Source organism: Trematomus bernacchii, unplaced genomic scaffold (assembly GCF_902827165.1).
Source record: "Trematomus bernacchii unplaced genomic scaffold, fTreBer1.1, whole genome shotgun sequence".
Classification (NCBI taxonomy): Eukaryota; Metazoa; Chordata; class Actinopteri; order Perciformes; family Nototheniidae; genus Trematomus; species Trematomus bernacchii.
Window position 1 is genome coordinate 8,208,938 of NW_022987821.1, and position 25,398 is coordinate 8,234,335.

At 40.3% G+C, this 25,398-nt stretch overlaps 2 protein-coding genes and 2 long non-coding RNA genes across 7 annotated transcripts in view; 3 read left to right on the forward strand and 1 right to left on the reverse strand.

The window, feature by feature from the left end:
- The window catches only part of LOC117499187, a 68,627-nt gene extending 65,409 nt beyond the window's left edge, over positions 1-3,218 (forward strand). The window contains exon 3 of the long non-coding RNA XR_004557679.1: positions 3,091-3,218. This is a non-coding gene — a long non-coding RNA (uncharacterized LOC117499187). The remainder of the gene's footprint in view (positions 1-3,090) is intronic.
- On the reverse strand, positions 586-13,839 carry LOC117499186. 2 transcript variants are annotated; one of them, XR_004557678.1, is made up of 3 exons: positions 13,736-13,839; positions 12,758-12,832; positions 586-1,862 (listed from the first exon to the last, which is right to left on the reverse strand). It is a non-coding gene; the product is annotated as an uncharacterized LOC117499186 (long non-coding RNA). The 2 variants fall into 2 exon arrangements; XR_004557677.1 differs by lacking the exon at positions 586-1,862 and adding an exon at positions 12,018-12,222.
- Positions 13,840-13,868: 29 nt separating this feature from the next.
- LOC117499202 lies at positions 13,869-22,906 on the forward strand. Of its 3 annotated transcripts, XM_034151577.1 has the most exons (8): positions 13,869-13,981; positions 15,607-15,681; positions 18,875-19,199; positions 19,680-19,810; positions 20,193-20,467; positions 21,878-22,144; positions 22,353-22,505; positions 22,582-22,906. In XM_034151577.1, the coding sequence occupies exons 5-8, from the start codon at positions 20,206-20,208 to the stop codon at positions 22,743-22,745; spliced, it is 846 nt and encodes a 281-aa protein (XP_034007468.1). In that variant the 5' UTR covers positions 13,869-13,981; positions 15,607-15,681; positions 18,875-19,199; positions 19,680-19,810; positions 20,193-20,205; the 3' UTR covers positions 22,746-22,906. The 3 variants fall into 3 exon arrangements, with proteins under 3 accessions (XP_034007468.1, XP_034007469.1, XP_034007470.1); XM_034151578.1 differs by lacking the exon at positions 18,875-19,199; XM_034151579.1 differs by lacking the exons at positions 13,869-13,981; positions 15,607-15,681 and adding an exon at positions 18,335-18,600.
- Positions 22,907-24,932: 2,026 nt separating this feature from the next.
- nbeal1 (neurobeachin-like 1) overlaps positions 24,933-25,398 on the forward strand; it is a 51,076-nt gene continuing 50,610 nt past the window's right edge. The window contains 1 exon segment of the mRNA XM_034151542.1: positions 24,933-25,009. The gene's annotated coding sequence lies outside the window, so the exon portion shown is untranslated.

Here is a 25,398-nt window from a genome sequence, read left to right on the forward strand (position 1 = left end):
AGGCTCGTTGCGAGGCTCGTTGCGAGGCTCGTTGCGAGGCTCGTTGCTGCTCGTTGCTGCTCGCCGCTGCTGCGAGGAGCGGACAGGTTTCCGGGTCGGCGATACAGCGAGAACAAGCGAAACTCATCCTGAGCACACACAAACACTCACAGCTGAAGTAGAAACAATAAGTGTGGCTTGATATTGAGTAAGAAAAAGGTTTCTAACGCTGTGAGAATGGGTCTGCGGAGAGCATTTCTCCACCATCCCAACTCGTCTATTACCAGCGTTCAGGGAGCTCTATGCAAGTCAATGGGGACTCCCTGTTAGTTAGCCAAGGGATCCTGGTGTGTGATGTGCTCCAAGGATTGGTCCATTTGGGCCAATCCGGTCATTTGTTGTTGATTTGGGTGTTCACACGTCACAGAACCCAGGAAGCAAACAATGGAACATGAGAAATGTCCAACGAGGCGTTCTGGGGCAGCATAGACAGGTCTTTTCTGTGTTAGAGTTTTACTCGCTACAGGGTGTACTTTGAGGGTTTGTGACTCTGCAGACCGTTTACATGCAGAAGCTTCATAACACACAAGGGGACGGGTGATAACCGGAAAAGCATGACATGGGCCCTTTAAAAAAGAGAGTTTCACATGTATACTCGCCTCGGTGCAGTAATCGAGTATTTCAGGACAAAACCAGGACTACATTTTCACCGTTTATAAGAATAATGGCTCAGCAGGATCCACCTCCCCATCCTATAAAACTAAACTGCTCTCAATTAAGTTTTGAGCGAATATCTCCCGGATTACGACGGTAGTTTGATGTGTAACAAGACAAAACTGCTTTACGGTATATAAAAAAACATGATTCGGCTAAGAATAGGAATGTTTTCTAATGTTCCTATTATACTTTTAAGGGTTTTCCCTCTCCTGTAGTGTGTTCTATAGGTTAATGGTCTGCAGAGGCTAAAATACACACTGACAAATATTGAAAATGAGCTTTTGTTGTCCAAATTGACACGGATCAGAAACAAGCGTCTAAATCGTCAAATGTATAAACAAACATGATTTGGCTCAGAATAAGAATGTTAACCCTTTCCTATAGTGTGTTCATAGAGGGTTTGTGTGCATGTAAATGGTCTGCTATCGCTAAAATCCCAAAGTTCCCTATTCTCCTAACTGAAAATGAGCATCATAGGACCCCTTTAACTCACACACGATGTCAAATGATGACTTTTGAATGTCGGACTTTCTTCTGTACACGGATCAGAAACCACCAACACTAAAAGCTAAAAGGCAACACTGGTGATTCAGCGCTGAGAATTTGAAGATGTTAAAGATAATCAGATCAGTCAGATCAGATGGATTTGCTCTGTGTTGAACCGCTGCCAGACGTGAGCTCTGATGGAAAGGTTCAGCTACCTTTAACTGCGATGTCAAAAGCGTTTAATCAGCGCTCTCCTGCTGTGCTGCTTGTTTGTGTTTTGGTAATCGTGGCATTGATTTGGAGCCAGTCTCAAACGCATTTAGCAGATAGGAGCTTTACCTCCGCTTGCCAAAATGATTAACACACATTTGAAGTGACCTCAGAGTTTACATTATTCATATGAGATGTATTGATCTTCCCATCTGTTGACAAGTACAGTAACTAATAGCCTCTCCTCGTGATGACTTCATAGGCTTTCAAGTCTTCTGTGGAAATGCAGAAAGGTAATGTTGAGGTGAAGGCTGAGGAGACAGCCTCTCTGTTTCTATCCTTCATTTTGTGTGAAGCCTTTCCCCCTCCTTCCTCTTCTCTGAGCTGACGTGTTTCATATCGGCTGCCAGATCACGTTCGCAGTCAGTTTTAATCACACTCTCTGCCCGTGGAGCTTCCAGCGGCCATCACTGTGAGAAGAGAGAGAGAGAGAGAGAGAGAGAGAGAGAGAGGGAGGATAGATACCAAGTTCATGATTACACACACTGACAACTGATCCTGGATCTGCACAGATAACTGAGGGAACATCAAAGAGAGGTGGTCAGAGCATTAGGCTTTCTTAATCAGAGGTGGGAAGTAGTGGAGAACAAATACTTCGTTACTGTACTTAAGTAATCATGTAATCAAGGTATCAGTACTTTACTCCACTACGACTTTTTAAACTTTTTTTGAACACAAATACCTGTACTTTCTACTTCTTACATGTTGAACCCAAATACCTGTACTTTCTACTTCTTACATGTTGAACACAAATACCTGTACTTTCTACTTCTTACATGTTGAACACAAATACCTGTACTTTCTACTTCTTACATGTTGAACATGTGAACTCAAATACCTGTACTTTCTACTTCTTACATGTTGAACACAAATACCTGTACTTTCTACTTCTCACATGTTGAACCCAAATACCTGTACTTTCTACTTCTTACATGTTGAACCCAAATACCTGTACTTTCTACTTCTACATGTTGAACACAAATACCTGTACTTTCTACTTCTCACATTTCCCAAACAGGCTGGTTCCTTTAGTTTGAATGTGTGTTTGGTGGCGTGATCATTATTATTTAGAGTCATTGCGTGCCTATTGATTTGAACACGATCCGTGTATCCATCATTTCCTGGTCTTCTCTAAAGAAGAGGGACCAATGAAAACGTTGTCATGTTGCCGTTGTTCAGCATGGAAACATTCATTAGCTAACAATGACATTATTGTTCTATTAATATAAAGGGAGGTCAGGTACTCTTTAAAACAGCTGCTAGTTATGGGTACTTTTTACTGAAGTACATTTCGGAGTATCAGTACTTCTACTTGAGTAAAGGATGTGTGTACTTTTGCCATCTCTGCTCCTAAATAGCCAAAGTCTGTGTTTCTCCCCTCCAGCAGATGGCGTCATGCAGTGACTTTGTATACTTGAACCTCCTTAGGCACAATATTAATTGGCAGATAATTGGTGATGGATGATTTGGAGATAATAAGATGTAAGTAATGTGAGCTGAATTCAACCATCCAGGTCCAAATGATAGCTTCTCTACGAACAAAACAACATTTGCTACATCCATGAATTGGTGACAAATGAATGCAGATAAAAAATAATGAAACATCCAATTAAAATCTCCTAATTGTCTTTCTTCAAGAGCTCTTTTGCCTCAAAGTGTCCTTGCATGCTGCTGCATTAGACCCTGATCCCACTCTTCACCTGTGCACGATGAAGAAGAAGAAGAAGAAGGAGATGACATCAACAATAGTGACTACATACTGTAAATCTGCTGTTATCACATCAGCTGCTCTGCTGTGCAGCAACACTGACATCTATTGGCCTGATGGAAAACTGTGGATTGACCACATCTTTCTGGGGTCAGTTTGAGGTACCTTTTTTGGGTTGTGAATTTGATGTTTTAAACATATTCATCATATTGTTTGGTGAACTTGAAAGACTCAGCTCTAAAAGACTCATTCAGCATTGTAATATGAAAGAATATGTACAGTTATAGTATACCTAAACACACTTCTACGATACATCTGTACACATGTTTGAGGATTTATACATGCTATGATTGATAATGAATAAATAAACAAGTGTGCTTTTAACGTTGGTACCCAGAACGAGACCTACGACCATCTTTTGTGGGGTGGGACATTTTTAACAATAAAGAAATGTATGGTTATTATTTGTTACGCTGTACTTGACAGCTGGTTTAGGTTGGTCTAAAACCACTGAAGCCTGCCTCTTGTGTTACCATCAGTGTCCTTTGCCATAGCAGGTGAACACAAATGATCCTGTGCTTCCAACTCATATGTTTGTATTATGTTCAAAGACCCTAAACCAGCAGCGTCACTATTACAGACGGCTTCATTGGATGGAAAATGTCTACATAGTCTTCACAGCAAAGTGTATTAACTCCAATGAAGCCAGTGTCTGTGATAATGCCTGCTCTGGCACCAGCTGTCATGTTCTGCCGTTTGTTTTTCTCTATGTTCATGTTAGTATTCTCTAAGATCGAAGGCAATGATGGATTGCAGTCCACTTCATTGGTTTGCGAATAAAAGTTTTACATTTTGATGTCTATCGATTCATCATTGTTAGTTTTATACACTGAATATAACATCCAGCACCTCTGAGTGTGTCACCATTAATGTATTCATACATCTGATCCCTTGCCGATTCTGTAAGTTCACCCACTTACAAAGAAATTAACAGTCTATCATTTGTATGGTTTATTTTAACAGTGAGTAAGAATATCAAAACGAAAATTCAGAAATTGACATTATATAAAAGATAAAAATGTATTAGCATTTAACATTGTATCTCAAAACAATGTGATCCTTCCCCAGAGGATAATATCACAGCCTAAATGTCTTAAGATATATGTATAGATTTCACGGGAACGCCACACTTTATATCAAGCATCGATCTCCTTTGCTGTTTGGTAAGTAGTTAAGCCTTAAAGAACGCATGTGGGTTTACTTTCATTTTTTATTTATACATCTGATCTTATGTTTGGATATGTGAGAGTGGGTGGAGTTTTATCAGCCATTGAAGGGAAAGACTGTTCATTTGTTCTTCTTGACTGAGATGTGCCTGCTATTCCCAAACAGTCCTGGGGGTGCCAGCAGAGGTTTGTAATAGTTTGAGCATTGGGTAAAGAATTGGTTTTTTGACATGTTTTTTTCCCTTACTATATTACTTTTTTGGTCATACAATGTTATTAATTTCATCAAGGAAAAATAATGTTTTTTTCTACAGTTTTTGACATACTATTATATAAAAATAGTTGTTTTTTTTAAGATAATGGTCCGCCTTATATTAACACAATAGCTCAGAGAGATACAACACTGCTCAGTGTTATAATAATCATGTTTATTTCATAATATTCATCATATTTTATGTTTAACTTGCCTCAACAACATTAAACAAAGTTCAAGCATACATGAAGCACTCTTCAAAAAGGAACAATCCTCCGTGTTTGAACCTCTTAAATCGCTGCATAGCCGATTTATTTGGACTGGATTATCCCAGAGAGGCTAAACATTCTTTATAACACAGTTTCAGATTTGTGAAACCTTTAATTCTATTTGTGAAAATACAAAAAAGAGAGATTTTAGTGCTTTTTCGCATCCTGGCCACATTAGACCAGGTCCTGATCTAAAACCACTATACCTAGACTCATCAAATCTGGACTGGATTATCCCAGAGAGGCTAAACATTCTTTATAACACAGTTTCAGATTTGTGAAACCTTAATTCTATTTGTGAAAATACAAAAAATACATTCCTAGTATGTTGTAAAACTACATGGCGACTAAACAGATCTTGTATCTTGCTTATTTTCCCCTCTTAGGAAAGCGGACACGGGATGCGAATTTCTTTGACACCGCCCAGGCGTTGGAGGACCGGCGTGCCGTGGTGAATGAGTCGCTGCGTGGAGATCAGATGGTGCTGTTCACCAAGGCCCAGGAAACGGAGGACAAGATGCTCACCTCGATGGAGCGCCAGGCAGAAGTGTTCAAGCAGCAGATGGAGCGCCAGCAGCACCAGGATGAAGTGTGGGCGCTGCGCCATGAGGAAGCGTCGGCGCAGCGGCAGGATGAGCGACAAACTGCATTTAATAACAGTTTATTTGGTATAGTTTTTGTAAATACTGACACACGACACACAACGTTGCACTAAGGTGTGTATGCTGCTGAATATCCCTACACCTGGGACAGTTTATTTTATATTGTTATGACTTTATTTTATATATAATGTTTACTGACATGTACAACTGACACTTTATTTACATTTAAAATTGTTCTATTTAATGTTATGTCTTGAGAGTGCAATAAAGAAAACCGACATGGCGATTAAGCTTATTTCTCCTGACACTTTATCTTTTGTGACCTGTGTAGCATCCGATACATCACATGTAAGTGATTATTCTGATACCATCATGTTTCATCGGTTATAAACTGGCAAAGCTTTATTTGTCATTTATTTATCATCAATGTTGCAACCTTGTGGGGGAATGGCAGGGGCACATACACAAATATGATAATTTATATCATTTTAAATATTATTTGACCCAAACTTTTAATTCCCCCCCATTTCACACAACACAACATGGAGTCCACTATGGGCCAAAACTAACATGTATGTTTGCATAGTGTTTATGGCAGACGGATGCAGTGGGTCTCAGGAAGATATATAATAAAGGTGGGTTTGCTGCTGAGACTCCCTACACCTGGGACAGTTTATATTGTTATTACTGTTATTATATAGTACAACTGACACTTTATTTTATATTGACAATGTTTACTGACATGTACAACTGACACTTTAGTTACATTTAAAATATTTCTATTTAATGTTATGTCTTGAGAGTGCAATAAAGAAAACCGACATGGCGATTAAACAGATCCTGTATCAGCCATCCTACGGTGAAACATGGCAATCATGTGTGCTTTCCGTCGGCCAATCCTTTTCCTAAAGCTTTTGAACTGCCTTTGATGCTGAAGAAACTTTGCGATTATAGCATTCGACGTGTGGCGGCTCCGGATTTTTGTCGGACGCCTAATAGGCTCAGGCTCTGGTCGCATTAACGAAGTTACAAAGCTGTATAACATGAGCACAAACAGCACAACTTCAGTCGACTCCATCTCCATCATGTCTGAGGTCGGAAGGTAAACAACAGACAGTATACGCGGGAAGTTTTTCTTCTTCTTCTTCTCTTGTTTTGTAGCGGATTGCAAACAACTTTAAGGTGCTTACCGCCACCTACTGTACTTGTAATCTTCCCTCAGGGAAAAGTACTCCGGTGTGAACGCGATCTGTACTAAGTGCCCTGGGGTTAAAAGCGCCAGGGCTCTTAGTGCCGGAACTAAGTACAGGAAAGTACTTGGTGTGAACGCGGCTAATGTGTCTTTTCTCATTTATATTTTTGAAAAAGTTAGATATGTCCTGAACAAATGTCTTTACATAAGGGTCCCCCCTTTATATGAAAAGAGGATTTTACTACTTAGCACTACGAAAAACCTTTCCATACCCCGTCAGGTCAGATGTCTCAGAGAGATGAGACACAGGTCTGAAGACTTCAGGTTGTGAGTTCAAGTCTTCTGAGGAGCAGTGACTTTTAAAGTCCAACAACCTAAAATGAAGAAGACAAATACACCTTGTACTTGTGTGGTTGGCGCAAGGGTTCGTTCCTCGGCACTTAGGCGCCCGTGTCGGGGTTCGATTCCCACTGCCAAGCACTTGTACCGTGTGTGTGTGTGTGTGTGTGTGCAAAATAGGAAAATAAAATAGGTCCAAAATAGAGAAATGAAATAAGTGCATATGCATGTAATTATTACAAAACTGGAACAGTAAGCTTAGTTATAGCCAGGGGAGGATAGTTTAAACATATATCTTTTTGGATAAGGATCCTCCCCCTCATATAAAAACGAGTTTTTTTAGAAAGAAACGTTTTTACATGAAGGTGTTCGTGGCGCAATTGTAGGACATACTCTGAGCTATTGTTGGTGTTTGCACTATCACTTGTTTTTTTCACATTTTCTTTTTGTGACAAAATCTAGCAAACAGTCAGAGTGATACAACACTGCTCAGGTAAGCTGAAGTCTTGGGTTCGATCCTCCTGAGGTGCAGGAGTTTTCAAAATCTCCAACCCAAAGTTGAGAATGAGTTTATCAAATGAAAGGTTTACCTCTCAGGTCAGATGGCTCAGAGGGATAGAAGACTGACTGTGAGACTGCAGGTTGTGGGTTCAAGTCTTTTCAGGTGCAGTCATCTTTAAGGTCCACAAAGCCAAATGAACAAGACATAAGCTCTACGAAACAATAATGTCTCAGGTCAAATAAGAGGTGCTTGAGCTGTGTATTTTAAGGTCCAAACCTGAGGTGAAAATGACACGTAGGCCAGGGAACATCTAACTGTGTCAGGTTGGATGGCTCACTGTGATAAGAACCCGTCTTGGAGACCAGAGAACGTGAGTTCAAACCTTGGGTGGTCCACTGCGTTTAAAGATCCCAGGAGTTTGAGTCTTGTGCCATGCAGTGTTTTAATGTGTCTTTCCAGTGATGAAGAAGTCAAATACAAGTAAAAGCTCAAGGAGATAGAAGGGTGGCTGTGGGCTCTCACTGCAGCCACATCGATAGTCTGTTAAGTCTGCTATACGTCCCTCAGGCTGCTAAGTCTGCGAGGAAGCTCAGTAGAGCTGATGTTGTGTCTTCGATACTTACGTTTTTAAGGTCCAACACCCATAATAAATGAGTCAAACATGCAGAGGTTATGACACAACCTCCACCATAAACCTCATATCTGATAGGTCAGAGAGATACAAGACTGTTCTGAAGCACTGAAGCCTTAGGTTCGATCCTCATGAAGTGCACCCAGTGAAAATGTTTTTTGAAGTCCAAGACTCAAAGTGTAGAATTAGATTACCAAGTGACACAGAGTCAACCCAGGTCAGATGGCTCACAGGAATAAACCACAGCCTTGCCAGGTTGAGCTGAGGTTTTGGGTTCGATCCCCATGAGGTGCATAGATTTTTGGTAGTTTAACACCCATAGTGCAGAATTAGATTACCAAACAAAGGTTTATAGGCCCAGGTCAAATGGCTGACTGGGATAAAACCCTGCTTTGAAGACTGGAGGTTCTTGGTTCAATCATCTTTATTTGCACTGGTTTTTCAGGTTAAAGCCTAGAGAAGAGTTTTTCATTTTAAAATGTTGGTGGCACAATTGTGTGACATACTTACAAGGACAGATTTTTTCAGATGGACTGCACGATGACTTATTTGATTTCCTTTTTTACATTTTTATTTGTCACATAATCTACCAAACAACAGGTCACTGTCTCAATCTAATAGCTCAGGGTGATACAACGCTGCTCAGGTGAGCTGAAGTTTTGGGTTCGATCCCCATGAGGTGCATAGATCTTTGGAAGTTCAAGACCCAAAGTGTAGAATTACATTACCAAACAAAAGTTTATTGGCAGAGAGGGATAGAGCACATACTGGGAGACTGAAGGTTGTGGGTTCAAGGCTTTTCAGGTGCAGTAATCTTTAAGGTCCAAAATCCCAAATGAACGGGCCATAAGCTCTACGTAACATTAATGTCTCAGGTCAGATGGCGCAGAGGGATAGGAGACAGGTTTGCTTTAAAAAAAAAAGTGCTTTACTCAAAACGAAGAAGATAAATGCGCCCGGAGCACAGGTCTTCATGTACATGTGATGGTGGCCGGATTTGGTCTGTTCTCGGCATTAAGGCGCTGGTGTCGAGTTCGGGTCCGCTGCTTAGCATGTACGGGGTTCGAGACTCAGAGTAGCTGAGTTAGGCACAGTAGATGAGGCAGGTAGTTCATAGCAAGTGAGGCAGGTAGTTCATAGCAAGTGAGGCAGGTAGTTCATAGCAAGTGAGGCAGGTAGTGCACAGTAGATGAGGCATGTAGTTCATAGCAAGTGAGGCAGGAACTGCAGAGTATCACATTTTGAGATATCCTTTGTATCACAAAGTCTACCAAACACAATACCAAAGACTCAGATCAAATGGCTCAGTGAGATGCACTATTGTTCAGAAGAACTGAGGTTTTAGGTTCGATCCCCATGAGGTGCAGAGATGCTTCTGATCTTCAACACCCACTCTTCAAGTGTAGAATTAGATTACCAAACAAAACATAATTGGACCAGGTCAGATGGCTGACTGGGATGAAACCATGCTTGATGTCTGGAGGGTCTTGGTTCAACCCTCTTTATTTGCACCTGTTTTTCAGGTAAAACATCCAAATGATGTGAACAAAGCGTACAGAGTAGTTTTTTGTTTACAAATGTTTGTGACACAATTGTGTGATTCTCTGATATTTCTTTCAGATGCACTATGACTTATTTTATTTCCTTTTTTATATTATTCTTTGTGACAAAGTCTACCATTATTTAAAATGAAATAGCTCCGTGGGTTACGACGCTGCTCAGGTGAGCTTAAGTTTTGGGTTCGATCCCCATGAGGTGCAGAGATGTTCTGAAGGCCAGCACCCAAAGTGTAGAATTAGATTACCAAACGGAAATAATGTTCCCAGGTCAAATGGCTCAAAGGGATAAGACACTACCTTGATGTCTGGAGGTTCTTGGTTCAACCCTCTTTATTTGCACCTGTTTTTCAGGTAAAACATCCAAATGATGTGAACAAAGTGTAGAGAAGGGTTTCTCATTTACAAATGTTGGTGGCATAATTGTGTGACACTTAACTCAGTTAAGTTTTATTGGATGCACTACACTATGACTTATTTTATTTCCCTTTTTTACATTTTCTTTGTGCCATAATCTACCAAACAACTTAAGACTGTCCCAAATGAAATAGCTCAGTGGGATACAACGCTGCTCAGGTGAGCAGGAGTCTTGGGTTCGATCCCTGTGAGGTCCATGCATTTTCTAAGTCTAACCATCCAAAGTAGAGAATTAACTTACCAAATTAAATGTAGCAGTCACTGGTCAAGTGACTCAGGTAAACTGAGGTTTAAGGTTCGATCCCCATGAGGTGCAGGGATTTTCTGGAGTCCAAGACCCAAAGTGTGGAATTATATTACCAAACGCAACACATATGGGCCAGGGCAAATGGCTGACTGGGATAAAACACTGCCTTGAAGACTGGAGGTTCTTGATTCAACCCTCTTTATTTGCACTGGTTTTTCAGGTAAAACATCCAAAATGGTGTGAAAAAAGCCTAGAGAAGAGTTTTTCATTTAAAAATGTTGGTGGCACAATTGTGTGACATACTTATAAGGACAGTTTTTTTCAGATGGACTGCACTATTTGACTTATTTTATTTCCTTTTTTACATTTTTATTTGTCACATAATCTACCAAACAACAGGTCACTGTCTCAATCTAATAGCTCAGGGTGATACAACGCTGCTCAGGTGAGCTGAAGTTTTGGGTTCGATCCCCATGAGGTGCATAGATTTTTGGAAGTTTAACACCCAAAGTGCAGAATTACATTACCAAACTAAAGTTTATTGGCCCAGGTCAAATGGTTCACTGGGATAAAACACTGCCTTGAAGACTGGAGGTTGTGGGTTCAATCTTCTTTATTTGCACTGGTTTTCAGGTAAAACATCCAAAAAGCCTAGAGAAGAGTTTTTCATTTTAAAATGTTGGTGGCACAATTGTGTGACATACTTACAACGATAGTTGTATTGGATGCACTGCACAATAGCTTGTTCTATTTCCTTTTTTACATTTTCATTGTGCCATAATCTACCAAACAACCTAAGACTTTCACAAATGAAATAGCTTAGTGGGATACAACGCTGCTCAGGTGAGCAGGAGTCTTGGGTTCGATCCCTGTGAGGTCCATGCATTTTCTAAGTCTAACCATCCAAAGTAGAGAATTAAGTTACCAAATGAAATGTAGCAGTCACTGGTCAAGTGGCTCAGAGGGATAGAACACAGACTGTGAGACAGAAGGTTGTGGGTTCAAGGCTTTCCAGGTGCAGTAATCTTTAAGGTTCAAAATCCCAAATGAACCGGTCATAAGCTCTTAGAAACGTAATCATCTCAGGACAGATAGCTCAGAGGGATAAGTGTCAGGTCAGAAGACCTGAGGTTGTGTGTTCGAGTCCTCGTGAGCTATAGTGATTTTTAAAGTGCTTTACTCAAAATGAAGAAGATAAATGCGCCCGGAGCACAGGTCTTCATGTACATGTGATGGTGGCCGCATTGGGTCTGTTCTCGGCATTAAGGCGCTGGTGTCGAGTTCGGGTCTGTCGCTTAGCATGTACGGGGTTCGATACTCGGAGTAGCTGAGTTAGGCAGAGTAGCTGCAGCAGGTAGTGCACAGTAGATGAGGCAGGTAGTGCACAGTAGATGAGGCAGGTAGTTCACAGTAGATGAGGCAGGTAGTTCACAGTAGATGAGGCAAGTAGTTCATAGGAAGCGTAGGGTCGCGCAACGTAGGAGTGTCGCGTAGGAGAGGCAGGTAGGAGAGGCAGGTAGCGTAGGAGAGGGAGGTAGCGTAGGATAAGAGAGGTAAGAGAGGTAGGATGAGGGAGGTAGCATAGGATAAGAGAGGTAAGAGAGGTAGGATGAGGGAGGTAGCATAGGATGAGGGAGGTAGCGTAGGAGAGCAGAACGAGTAGATCAGGATAAAAAGAATTGCAGAAAATCTTTTTTTTTTAGCTTTTTTCCCAAATTTTAGCTTTTTTTGGTCCTGAAAAGCAGCACTGCAGCCGCAGGGGGGATACGAACCCTGGCATCTAGGATTCTTCCTGGCTCACTGTGCACCTGCCCTACCAGGTGAGCCACTGGGTCATACAAAGAAGAAAGGTTTAAGTTATATTTATCATGACGAGTAATAATAACCTTTTTAAAAAAAAAAAAAAAAAATGACATTTATTTTATACGTCATTATTAATGACTTTTAGAAACTATTTATGATTTTCTAAAGGCATTTCACATTTTAAGGACATTATTTGCTAATTATTGTCAATTTAATTAACTTTTCTATGACTTTTTGCAGTTTAATGATTTTCTGCTCTGACTTTTTAAACGACTTTTTATGAAAAATGTCATTGTTTTTTGTAACTTCTCTTTGGCAAACATTGTAATGAAACTCTTGTGACTTTTAATCACTCTTATGAATTTTTTTGCTATACTATATACTCTGACTTTCCTATGACTTTTATTATGACACACTATACTATGACTTTTTCTGACACTATTAAATGACTTGTGGCGTAGTAAACTATTATGGCATTTCTAAAGTTTTTACTTTCCTAGGACTTTCTGAAGACATTTAAAGGTTTGCGCTTACTAAGACTTTTAAATGCCATACTTTACCACGAGTGGAGGAAGAAGAGAAGAAGTGAAGAAACCCGGCCGTCCTCAGATGTGTTCCAGAAACTCTGCACTCATCTTGGGGAGAAATGAACAGAGAGAAGACAGCGTTAGGATTATTCTGGTTTAAGACATTTTAAAAACTAGTTTTTCTCTCGACTTTTTCAGGTATTTATTGTGCATTTTTTAAATATTCTTCACCTCGGGAAACAAATATTTGGCGTACAGAAGGGTTGATGTTATCTCAGGGACTGATGGCTGCTGTATTTCTCTACGTGGTAATTTTTTATTATTTATAGAATATTTAGAGTGGTTAAATGTATTCTTTCTGCATTAAGTACTTAAGTACATTTGACTGATTAAACATGTATTTTCTCAAGAAACATCAACATGATTTTTTATGACAAATACAATAATACATTTGTCACGGTTTCCTAAACTATGAAATTAAATCAAGCCATTCTACATCAGCTCACCTTCTACTCATACTTCAAATAGAGGGTCCAAAATAACCTCCTCCCCCACTGGTTTCAGTGATTTGAAGATGATAAAACAGCTTTACATTTGTCAAAATACCTGTCAGAAAATAGTAGATAATGAATCTCGTTTATTTCAACAAGTAGCTTCATAGATGTTACTAAAAGTGTTCAAAGTAAATCCGTTTCTGAACACATTTAGGAGACTGATGCACCACAGGAGATTTAAATGATCTTAGTATTCAGGACAACAAACATGTTGGCACAGAAAGCTGTTAAAATTAAAAACATAAAAAGGTCAACATTCAACTATATAAATACAATATACATGTAGTGTCTTACATACAACAGTACTGTTTACGCTACGCCATTGTGAGGTTGTAAACACGGAAGTGGAACGTGACAAAAACACATTCAGACCTTTCTGATAAATGTTAGCGTTACTGTGAGTAAACCTGACCCACGCGTAAAACAACAACACTGTCTACTAACAGTATTTACTTACCAATGTTGACGGGATAGCAGAATGCGCAGGTTGTTTGTAGAGAAGGGAAAACGTCAACAAGTTATTCCACACCGGTGCCATGCTGCTTCTCTGCACGATGAGACTTCCGGGGTGTTCCCTGCAGAGTCCCATGTGGAAGTCTCTCTCATCGTGCAGAGAAGCAGCATGGCACCGGTGTGGAATAACTTGTTGACGTTTTCCCTTCTCTACAAACAACCTGCGCATTCTGCTATCCCGTCAACATTGGTAAGTAAATACTGTTAGTAGACAGTGTTGTTGTTTTACGCGTGGGTCAGGTTTACTCACAGCATTCATCAGAAAGGTCTGAATGTGTTGTGACGGTCCACTTCCGTGTTTACAACCTCACAATAGCGAAGCGTAAACAGTACTGTTGTATGTAAGACACTACATGTATATTGTATTTATATAGTTTAATGTTTTACCTTTATGTTTTTAATTTTAACAGCTTTCTGTGCCAACATGTTTGTTGTCCTGAATACTAAGATGATTTAAATCTCCTGTGGTGCATCAGTCTCCTGAATGTGTTCAGGAAGGGATTTATTTTTAACACTTTTAGTAACATCTATGAAGCTACTTGTTGAAATACACGAGATTCATTATCTACTATTTTCTGACAGGTATTTTGACAAATGTAAAGCTGTTTTATCATCTTCAAATCACTGAAACCAGTGGGGGAGGAGGTTATTTTGGACCCTCTATTTGAAGTATGAGTAGAAGTCCTGCATTGAAAAGGTTACTTGATATAGAATGGCTTCATTTAGTTTCATATTAAAGGTCCCATGTCATGGCCATCTTTACGGATCATAATTCCATTGTTGAGGTCTACTCGAATAGATTTAAATTGTGCAATTTTCCAAAATCACATTGGTTTCTCATACAGCATCTCTGTATAGTATGTGTATTCACTCTCTGTCCTAAACGGCTTGTTGCGAGGCTCGTTGCTGCTCGCCGCTGCTGCGAGGAGCGGACAGGTTTCCGGGTCGGCGATACAGCGAGAACAAGCGAAACTCATCCTGAGCACACACAAACACTCACAGCCGAAGTAAAAACAATAAGTGTGGCTTGATATATTGAGTAAGAAAAAGGTTCAACATAACCTGGATATGTTTGAGTTTGGCCTAATCCAAAACATACGCGCTCTCGCTAAACGGTTCTACGACGCTGGTTATCAAGTGGATCACTCAAGCCAGCCGTGTCCTATCTAGTTAGGTGCGCGTTCACATGAAAGGGGTGGTATTTGGGCGCATTTATCTTCTTCATTTTGAGTAAAGCACTTTAAAAATCACCTAAGAGAAAATCCGGCTTCGTAGTACAGGCCTCTGGTGTGTGAGGTGCTCCGCGGATTGGTCCATTTGGGCCAATCCGGTCATTTGTTGTTGATTTGGGTGTTCACACGTCACAGAACCCAGGAAGCAAACAATGGAACATGAGAAATCTCCAACGAGGCGTTCTGGGGCAGCATAGACAGGTCTTTTCTGTGTTAGAGTTTTACTCGCTACAGGGTGTACTTTGAGGGCTTGTGACTCTGCAGACCGTTTACATGCAGAAGCTACATAACACACAAGGGGACGGGTGATAACTGGAAAAGCATGACATGGGACCTTTAAGTCATAGTTTAGGAAACCGTGACAAATGTATTATTGTAGTTTGTCATAAAAAATCATGTTGATGTTTCTTGAGAAAATATATGTTTAATCAGTCAAATGTACTTAAGTACTTAATGCAGAAAGAATACATTTAACCACTCTAAATATTCTATAAATAATTAGAGAAAGAGAAAAACTAGTTTTTAAAATGTCTTAAACAGAATAATCCTAACGCTGTCTTCCCTCTCTTCATTTCTCCCCAAGATGAGTGCAGAGTTTCTGGAACACATCTGAGGACGGCCGGGTTTCTTCACTTCTTCTCTTCTTCCTCCACTCGTGGTAAAGTATGGCATTTAAAAGTCTTAGTAAGCGCAAACCTTTAAATGTCTTCAGAACGTCCTTAGGAAAGTAAACACTTTAGAAATGCCATAATAGTTTACTACGCCACAAGTCATTTAATAGTGTCATAATAAAAGTCATAGCATATTGCAAAACATTATAAAAATTAATTAAAAGTCACAAGCAGTTTCATTACAATGTTTGCCAAAGGGAAGTTACAAAAAACAATGACATTTTTCACAAAAAGTCGTTTAAAAAGTCAGAGCAGAAAATCATTAAACTGCAAAAAGTCATAGAAAAGTTAATTAAATTGACAATAATTAGCAAATAATGTCCTTAAAATGTGAAATGCCTTTAGAAAATCATAAATAGTTTCTAAAAGTCATTAATAATGACGTATAAAATAAATGTCATTTTTTTTTTTTTTTTTTAAAGTGATTATTACTCGTCATGATAAATATAACTTAAACCATTCTTCATTGTATGACCCAGTGGCTCACCTGGTAGGGCAGGTGCACAGTGAGCCAGGAAGAATCCTAGATGCCAGGGTTCGTATCCCCCCTGCGGCTGCAGTGCTGCTTTTCAGGACCAAAAAAAGCTAAAATTTGGGGAAAAAAGCAAAAAAAAAAGATTTTCTGCAATTTTGTAATCCTGATCTGCTCATTCTGCTCATTCTGCTCAACCTCCCTCTCCTACGCTACTCTCCCTGCCTCTCTTATCCTACGCTACCTGCCTCTTCTACGTTACGCGACCCTACGCTACCTGCCTCACTTACTATGAACTACCTGCCTCACTATGAACTACGTGCCTCACTTACTATGAACTACCTGCCTCACTTGCTATGAACTACCTGCCTCATCTACTATGAACTACCTGCCTCACTTACTATGAACTACCTGCCTCACTTGCTATGAACTACCTGCCTCATCTACTGTGCACTACCTGCCTCATCTACTGTGCACTACCTGCCTCATCTACTGTGCACTAACTGCCTCATCTACTGTGCACTACCTGCCTCATCTACTGTGCACTACCTGCTGCAGCTACTCTGCCTAACTCAGCTACTCCGAGTATCGAACCCCGTACATGCTAAGTGACAGACCCGAACTCGACACCAGCGCCTTAATGCCGAGAACAGACCCAATCCGGCCACCATCACATGTACATGAAGGCCTGTGCTCCGGGCGCATTTATCTTCTTCATTTTGAGTAAAGCACTTTAAAAATCACTATAGCTCACGAGGACTCGAACACACAACCTCAGGTCTTCTGACCTGACACTTATCCCTCTGAGCTATCTGTCCTGAGATGATTACGTTTCAAAGAGCTTATGACCGGTTCATTTGGGATTTTGAACCTTAAAGATTACTGCACCTGAAAAGCCTTGAACCCACAACCTCCTGTCTCACAGTCTGTGTTCTATCCCTCTGAGCCACTTGACCAGTGACTGTTACATCTCATTTGGTAACTTAATTCTCTACTTTGGATGGTTAGACTTAGAAAATGCATGGACCTCACAGGGATCGAACCCAAGACTCCTGCTCACCTGAGCAGCGTTGCATCCCACTAAGCTATTTCATTTGGGACAGTCTTAGGTTGTTTGGTAGATTATGTCACAAAGAAAATGTAAAAAAGGGAAATAAAATAAGTCATAGTGTAGTGCATCCAATAAAACTTAACTGAGGTAAGTGTCACACAATTATGCCACCAACATTTGTAAATGAGAAACCCTTCTCTACACTTTGTTCACATCATTTGGATGTTTTACCTGAAAAACAGGTGCAAATAAAGAGGGTTGAACCAAGAACCTCCAGACATCAAGGTAGTGTCTTATCCCTTTGAGCCATTTGACCTGGGAACATTATTTCCGTTTGGTAATCTAATTCTACACTTTGGGTGCTGGCCTTCAGAACATCTCTGCACCTCATGGGGATCGAACCCAAAACTTCAGCTCACCTGAGCAGCGTCGTAACCCACTGAGCTATTTCAGTTTAAATAATGGTAGACTTTGTCACAAAGAATAATATAAAAAAGGAAATAAAATAAGTCATAGTGCATCTGAAAGAAATATCAGAGAATCACACAATTGTGTCACAAACATTTGTAAACGAGAAACTACTCTGTACGCTTTGTTCACATCATTTGGATGTTTTACCTGAAAAACAGGTGCAAATAAAGAGGGTTGAACCAAGAACCTCCAGACATCAAGCATGGTTTCATCCCAGTCAGCCATCTGACCTGGGAACATTATGTTTTGTTTGGTAATCTAATTCTACACTTGAAGAGTGGGTGTTGAAGATCAGAAGCATCTCTGCACCTCATGGGGATCGAACCTTAAACCTCAGTTCTTCTGAACAATAGTGCATCTCACTGAGCCATTTGATCTGAGTCTTTGGTAGACTTTGTGATACAAAGGATATCTCAAAATGTCATACTCTGCACTACCTGCCTCACTTGCTATGAACTACCTGCCTCATCTACTGTGCACTACCTGCTGCAGCTACTCTGCCTAACTCAGCTACTCCGAGTATCGAACCCCGTACATGCTAAGCAACAGACCTGAACTCGACACCAGCGCCTTAATGCCGAGAACAGACCCAATCTGGCCACCATCACATGTACATGAAGACCTGTGCTCCGGGCGCATTTATCTTCTTCATTTTGAGTAAAGCACTTTAAAAATCACTATAGCTCACGAGGACTCGAACACGCAACCTCAGGTCTTCTGACCTGACACTTATCCCTCTGAGCTATCTGTCCTGAGATGATTACGTTTCGAAGAGCTTATGACCGGTTCATTTGGGTTTTTGAACCTTAAAGATTACTGCACCTGAAAAGCCTTGAACCCACAACCTCCTGTCTCACAGTCTGTGTTCTATCCCTCTAAGCCACTTGACCAGTGACTGCTACATCTCATTTGGTAAGTTAATTCTCTACTTTGGATGGTTAGACTTAGAAAATGCATGGACCTCACAGGGATCGAACCCAAGACTCCTTCTCACCTGAGCAGCGTTGTATCCCACTAAGCTATTTCATTTGGGACAGTCTTAGGTTGTTTGGTAGATTATGTCACAATGACAATGTAAAAAAGGAAATAGAACAAGCTATTGTGCAGTGCATCCAATAAAACTATCCTTGTAAGTATGTCATACAATTGTGCCACCAACATTTTAAAATGAAAAACTCTTCTCTAGGCTTTTTTCACACCATTTTGGATGTTTTACCTGAAAACCAGTGCAAATAAAGAAGATTGAACACACAACCTCCAGTCTTCAAGGCCGAGAACAGACCCAATCCGGCCACCATCACATGTACATGAAGACCTGTGCTCCGGGCGCATTTATCTTCTTCATTTTGAGTAAAGCACTTTAAAAATCACTATATCTCACGAGGACTCGAACGCAGTTCTCAGAGCAGTCTTTCCCAGGGTGGAGGGCTGCATCAGCTGCTGGATGGAGGCAGGGTGGAGGGCTGCATCAGCTGCTGGATGGAGGCAGGGTGGAGGCCGCAGGCAGACAGGTCAGAGGAGCGTACCTTTTTTGGGTTGTGAATTTGATGTTTTTCCTTCGTGCTTTAAACATATTCATCATATTGTTTGGTGAACTTGAAAGACTCTAAGAAATCAGCTCTAAAAGACTCATTCAGCATTGTAAAATGAAATAATATGTACAGTTATAGTATACCAAAACTAAACACACTTCTACGATACATACAGTATGTACACATTTTTGAGGATTTATACATGCTATGATTGATAATGAATAAATAAACAAGTGTACTTTTAACGTTGATACCCAGAACGAGCTGGAAAAGCCAATACACACCTTACCAAACTTCACTTTTGTAAAAAAAACAAGAAGATACAACTTCTTATTCAACAACTAAACAACAGCATACAGCAATTCATGTTTGGTTGGATATCCCTTTTTATATTTGCATTATATTTACTCATTTATTCACTCATTTCATTTGACTTCATTGTTCACCATGTTTTCCCAGTGCTTTTCTCCTGGCTGAAAGCTGCCAGCAGGGGGCGCTGAGGGTCACTTTGCCTCTCTGCCAAACCGAAAATTAAACACCGAAGAGAGACCACGTGACTGTTTGTGATTGTCGCTATCAGTAGCTAGATGGTAAGACATTATTAATTATAACTCTATAAAAGCAAAGTGCAAGAGCATGTTAAAGTTTATTCAGATTAAGAAAATAACACGAGTTTATCTAAGAAGGATTATAGTTTGCAGCAATGATGATTTAAAGAGGCTACTGGCTAGCTTCATACTGTACATACATGCTACCATACACACACACACACACACACACACATACAAGCACTTATACACACCATACATGCACTTATGTGTGCGATATCTAATCTTTACCCTGTGTGTGTGTGTGTGTGTGTGTGTGTGTGTGTGTGTGTGTGTGTGTGTGTGTGTGTGTGTGTGTGTGTGTGTGTGTGTGTGTGTGTGTGTGTGTGTGTGTTGATATCTGATCTTAACCCTGTGTGTGCAGGTGAGGCTCTCAGATGGAGGCAGAGTGTGAGCCGGTCCCTGTGGGCGATGAAGATGAAGGAGTGGATGAAGCCATGCTGTGGTCCTTCCAGGAGGCCCTTGAGAGGCAGACTCTGCAGATCGGAGCCTCGGCCTGCGGGGCCACAGCGGTGGTGGACGTGCTGAAGGCCCTCGGGGTGGACGTGGCCCCTGAGGAAGCAGATCGATGCGTCAAAACACGCCTGAGGAGGAATGAGGCCCCGCTGCCCGAATACCTGCTGTCCCGGAGCCACGCTGGTACATGTGTTGATATCTTAAAGTGTGTGAATACAACCATGAGGGCCAGCTGGGGGCCCTTACATTTGTCAACAACTAATATTCAAGTAAATATAAGTAAATATTCAAGGTAGGTTTTTCATGAATGATAAAAAAACTTCACTTTAGGAGGCAGATAAAGACAGTCCTGATATCTGAAGCTGTGTAAATACAACCTGAGGGCCAGCTGGGGGCCCTTAGATTTATCAACAAATGTGTGGCTACTTAACACACTTAAGTTAATATTTAAGGTACTTAACTTTATTTCCATTTCATGAATGATTAAACACATCACTTTAGGAGGCAGATAAAGACAGAAATGATAAGTTTTTAATATTGTTAGACCCTAACCAGGAACATTTGAAAGGATTTATAAAATGATGGTCTCAAAATCACTACCTTTGAAACACTTCAGCTCAAACCTCTCTAAGTGTTCTGTATTGAAATATGAAAACATGAAGCATGACTGTACAGCATTGTGAAGATTCCAGGTGTCACAGATGCTAGCGGAGAATATAAAGTATTGGAGAGGTTTCCTGCTGGCTGCACCGCCAGATTTAAAAGCAGCCTCTCGAATTAGACAAAGACTTCCACGTCCCTCAGAGGAGAACACTGTAATTGACTTTTCTCAGCTCCGTTACACAAGTTCTGCATTGACATTTCAGGCGTTTAGCTGCTGCTGTCATGGGAGACTCTGAGCGGAGAAGACTTGTAATAATCAGCCATCTTAGACACGACAAGTCAAATATAATAAGTTCCTGCAATGCTACAACGATCTCTTAAATCAGGGGTGTCCAAACTACAGCAAATTCAAAAAGTATAATGAAATGTGGCCCACAACTTATTATGTTCAAATATAGAACACAGTGTTAATAAGCCCAATTTTCTTTAGAAGGATTATAGTTTGCATCAGTAAAGAGGCTACTGGAAATTAGCTTCATGCATACATTTGATATCATATTATGTGTATGTGTATATGTGTGAGTATGTAGGTGTGTATATGTATGTGTGCATATATGTATATCAGTGTATGTATATATGTCAATCAACAGGTAAAGCAGATTAATAATAATAATAATAATAATAATAATTAATAATAATTATATTTATTGCAGATTATAGATTATAAATAAATCATTTAGGGACAAGGGGGTGAGATGAAATAAGTTATACTTCTTCTCACTCCTTTTCGAACACTAGATGTGGCACTGTTTATGTTGCTAATGCTGTTGTTGTTGTTGTTGTTGTTGTAAATGTCATTTTGTTTTGATTTCTCTTACATGACTATGCACTGCAACATTTGTTTTGTTTTGTAATTATTTATTTTACTTGTTCGAAATAAATGTCTCAATCAATCAATCAATTTCATTTGTATTCTAACTTTCCCTCCAGGTGCGACTCACGCTCAGCTCATCCATGGAGCGCAGGATGCGAGTGAGGGGAAGGTGATTGGTCGATTCTTCCACTTTTATCCTCGCCGTCGTATCGGACTCACCCATTGGCTCGCTCGCTGGATCCGAAGCGGTGCTGTTCCCGTGGCGACCATGAATATGCAAATGGCCGTCCCTGAGGGAGAGGAAGTGCCCGACGCCTGGCACCATCAGCTGATATTCGGGGTTTCACCCAACGCTGTTTTCATGACCAATCCGTTAGATGTAGGTGAGTAACGGCTGGGGGAAAACACACTTTTTTAGGAACTCTTCACATCTCACTAACTTTTATTCATGTCCCTGAGTTATTCCTGTTTTATTATCTTTGCTTTTGAATGTTTCTAATGTGTTTTATGCGTCTTTCATTTTTGTAAAGCACTTTGAATTGCTGTATAAATAAGCCTTGAAGTTGTTGCATAATGTTTGATGTTTTTCAGAAAGTGAGGGGGGGGTGCACCAGAGACTCTGCAGTGAATCGGTGCTGCTGATTCGTCGAGAAGACGTCCTGCTGAGACTGAATCCAGATTGCTGCCTGTCCGGTTTATCAGAGAAGCAGTCCGACCCGCGCTGGAGAGCCATGGATGTCGAGGGTAGATTAACTATTAACTTGGGGGTTTTTTATCAGCATTTTGTATCTGTTTTCATCCCCTTTTTTCCTCCAATTAGGTCAAGTGAAGCAGATGGTTCGAGAAGAGGAAGAGGAAGAGGAACCAAGGTTAACACACATCAGGATTCCTGCAGCGTACAGGTCAGGCGTCACACTTTTCGCCCTCAGAGAGTCAGAGTTAGGACAGAAACTCCTCAAAGCTCCTGAACTCCCTCTGCTGTGAACAGACTGGACTTAAAGCTTTGCTGGACTGCCACACATGGACTTAAAGCTTTGCTGGACTGCCACACATGGACTTGGATAGACATGGATCTGTCTATCTGTCTGTCTGTCTGTCTGTCTATCTATCTGTCTGTCTGTCTGTCTGTCTGTCTGTCTGTCTGTCTGTCTGTCTGTCTGTCTGTCTGTCTGTCTGTCTGTCTGTCTGTCTGTCTGTCTGTCTGTCTGTCTGTCTGTCTATCTATCTATCTATCTATCTATCTGTCTGTCTGTCTGTCTGTCTGTCTGTCTGTCTATCTAACTGTCTGTCTGTCTGTCTGTCTGTCTGTCTGTCTGTCTGTCTGTCTGTCTGTCTGTCTGTCTGTCTATCTATCTATCTATCTATCTGTCTGTCTGTCTGTCTGTCTGTCTATCTAACTGTCTGTCTGTCTGTCTGTCTGTCTGTCTATCTATCTATCTATCTATCTAACTGTCTGTCTGTCTATCTAACTGTCTGTCTGTCTGTCTGTCTGTCTGTCTGTCTGTCTGTCTGTCTGTCTGTCTGTCTGTCTGTCATCCATCCATCCATCCTCCCATGTAATAAACCGTTTTGCAGCCCACTTGAAACTGGAATGTCCATTTCTATCCCTGATGCCTGTTGTTCCCTGAGTCAGATGTTTACTTGAATAAAATATGGTTGTTTCTTGCAAGCTGATTGTCTTCTTTTACCACATCTGAGCCATGATGTCCTCCATTATAACTCTTTGTCCTGAGTCCTCCTCTGCTCTGCGTCCAGACTCTTAACGACAGAGCACATCCCATCAGTCCCTATTCGGCCACTTTACACCGTCTTGCAGTTAACTTGACTTTCAGAACATATTGATTTCTTAAAAAAGAAATAAATGGCCGAGCTCCAGCTTGTATTTCAGAGCTGTTATGTGCTGATGGTCAAAAGACAGGGTACTTAGATGTTAGCGAAATAAAAACACAAACATCTGTTGATCCTGAGAGACACACTTAAAGTCAGTTATTATGTTAACATCTGTTGGATACAGATACTGCACAAGTGCCATTCAATATCACAATACGAGTACAGGTCATGCTTTACTGCAATGCAAGTACTATTATCAAGTAATAATATCAGCATATATCTGAAGGATTATTGTCAGAAATATATACTTAAAGTACGAGTACAAGTTTGTTATGTTTTTTTAGGAGGATTACTGATGCATTTAGGTGTGAGCAGCTTTTACTGTTTTAGTTAGAGCTACTTATGTGGAAATGATCCGTATTTCTGTACCCCAAAGTGTGTTTGCTTATCATCAATTTTGTTTTTTCGCACAATATTAGAAGAGGTTTGTCTGAAATACAATGGATGCCAATGATAACAGTGTTTTTTGCATTCATACATCCACTTTTAGGAATCGTATACATACAAGATATAAAATGTTTTAACTGATCTCAACTTAATGATAAAAATAAGAATTTGCCAGTATTGACAAATCTGCATCGTATTAAAGTTGAATTAAATGCATTTTTGCAGCTCTATTTCCTTAGTAAACGGTCATAAAAGATAGAAAAACAGCAATGTAGGTGTTATAGTGTACCTATTATATGCTATAAAACATTTGTGTATATTTGTCAGGTATTATATGCATTTATCTATACAAGAAACCACCTTTTTTAGATAAAGTATGTAGTAGCAGTTCTCCACTTCGTCCACTAGAGGGAGGCAAACTAAAACAGATTTAGCTCTGCAATCAAGCCCATCTCTTAGCAACCACGTAGCTCCACATCGACAACGTAAAGTGGAGAAACCGTCGCAAACACAGCAAGTGTCATAATAAAAACATAACAAGCCACATATCTTACAATAATTAATTTAACTGTTTCAGAAACCATACATACGCTATAAAAGAAACATGTTTTCTGTATGGAAAGTGAAGTTTAATCCTGATAACGTCCACTTTTGCTGCAGTGTGTTGTGTATCCTGTTGCCCTTTCACACTAAAAGTTGTGGTTTAGTATTACTCATAATTAACATATTAACTATTATTCTATGTGTACTACCTGTGTTTTCGTCTTATTCTGTTGCTGCTATAACACCTGTATTTCCGTACAAGGATAAATAAAGGTACATCTTATCTTATTTTGTTGTGTCTTCTCTTATTTTGAAATAAGAAACCGGAAGTTGCTGTTAACCATGCGCGCTGTTTATGTTTTCCTCCAACTTGACACCTTTACGACAACTCAGTGCAGACGGCGTCAGCTGACAGTTTCGTTACACAGGTGAGTGGTCTTAGTTTATCGACGGTTTTAATACATGTTTACCACCTATACATTGATATCTTATCTTTTAAAAGAGACATGTGTGTCCAGGCAGGATTGGGAGGACGAGGCGTTTCTGTCACATGAGGAGGAGGAGGAGAAAGGGAGGCTAAAAAATACAGAAAATAGGCTTTTTTTTGACAGCTTAAGGTCGACTGATACAGGGGTTTTTAGCCCTCATTAGACGCGGTTTTTTTTAAAGCACACAACATTAGCAGACATTCATAATAGTGTGTGTTTTGCCGTGTTGTTAACATTGCTTCAGAACTGAATATACAGACCTCGTTCATTCCTATGAGAGCTACTCCGTTATTATTCCTAATGTGTGCATTCCTTCTCTATATTTAATA

Excerpts from the sequence above, each read along its gene's own strand:
- LOC117499202 (XM_034151577.1), top strand. The coding sequence starts at position 20,206 with ATGGAGGCAGAGTGTGAGCCGGTCCCTGTGGGCGATGAAGATGAAGGA. Across the intron at positions 20,468-21,877 it reads GCTGTCCCGGAGCCACGCTG|GTGCGACTCACGCTCAGCTC; the intron begins GTACATGTGTTG and ends CTTTCCCTCCAG. Across the intron at positions 22,145-22,352 it reads GACCAATCCGTTAGATGTAG|AAAGTGAGGGGGGGGTGCAC; the intron begins GTGAGTAACGGC and ends GATGTTTTTCAG.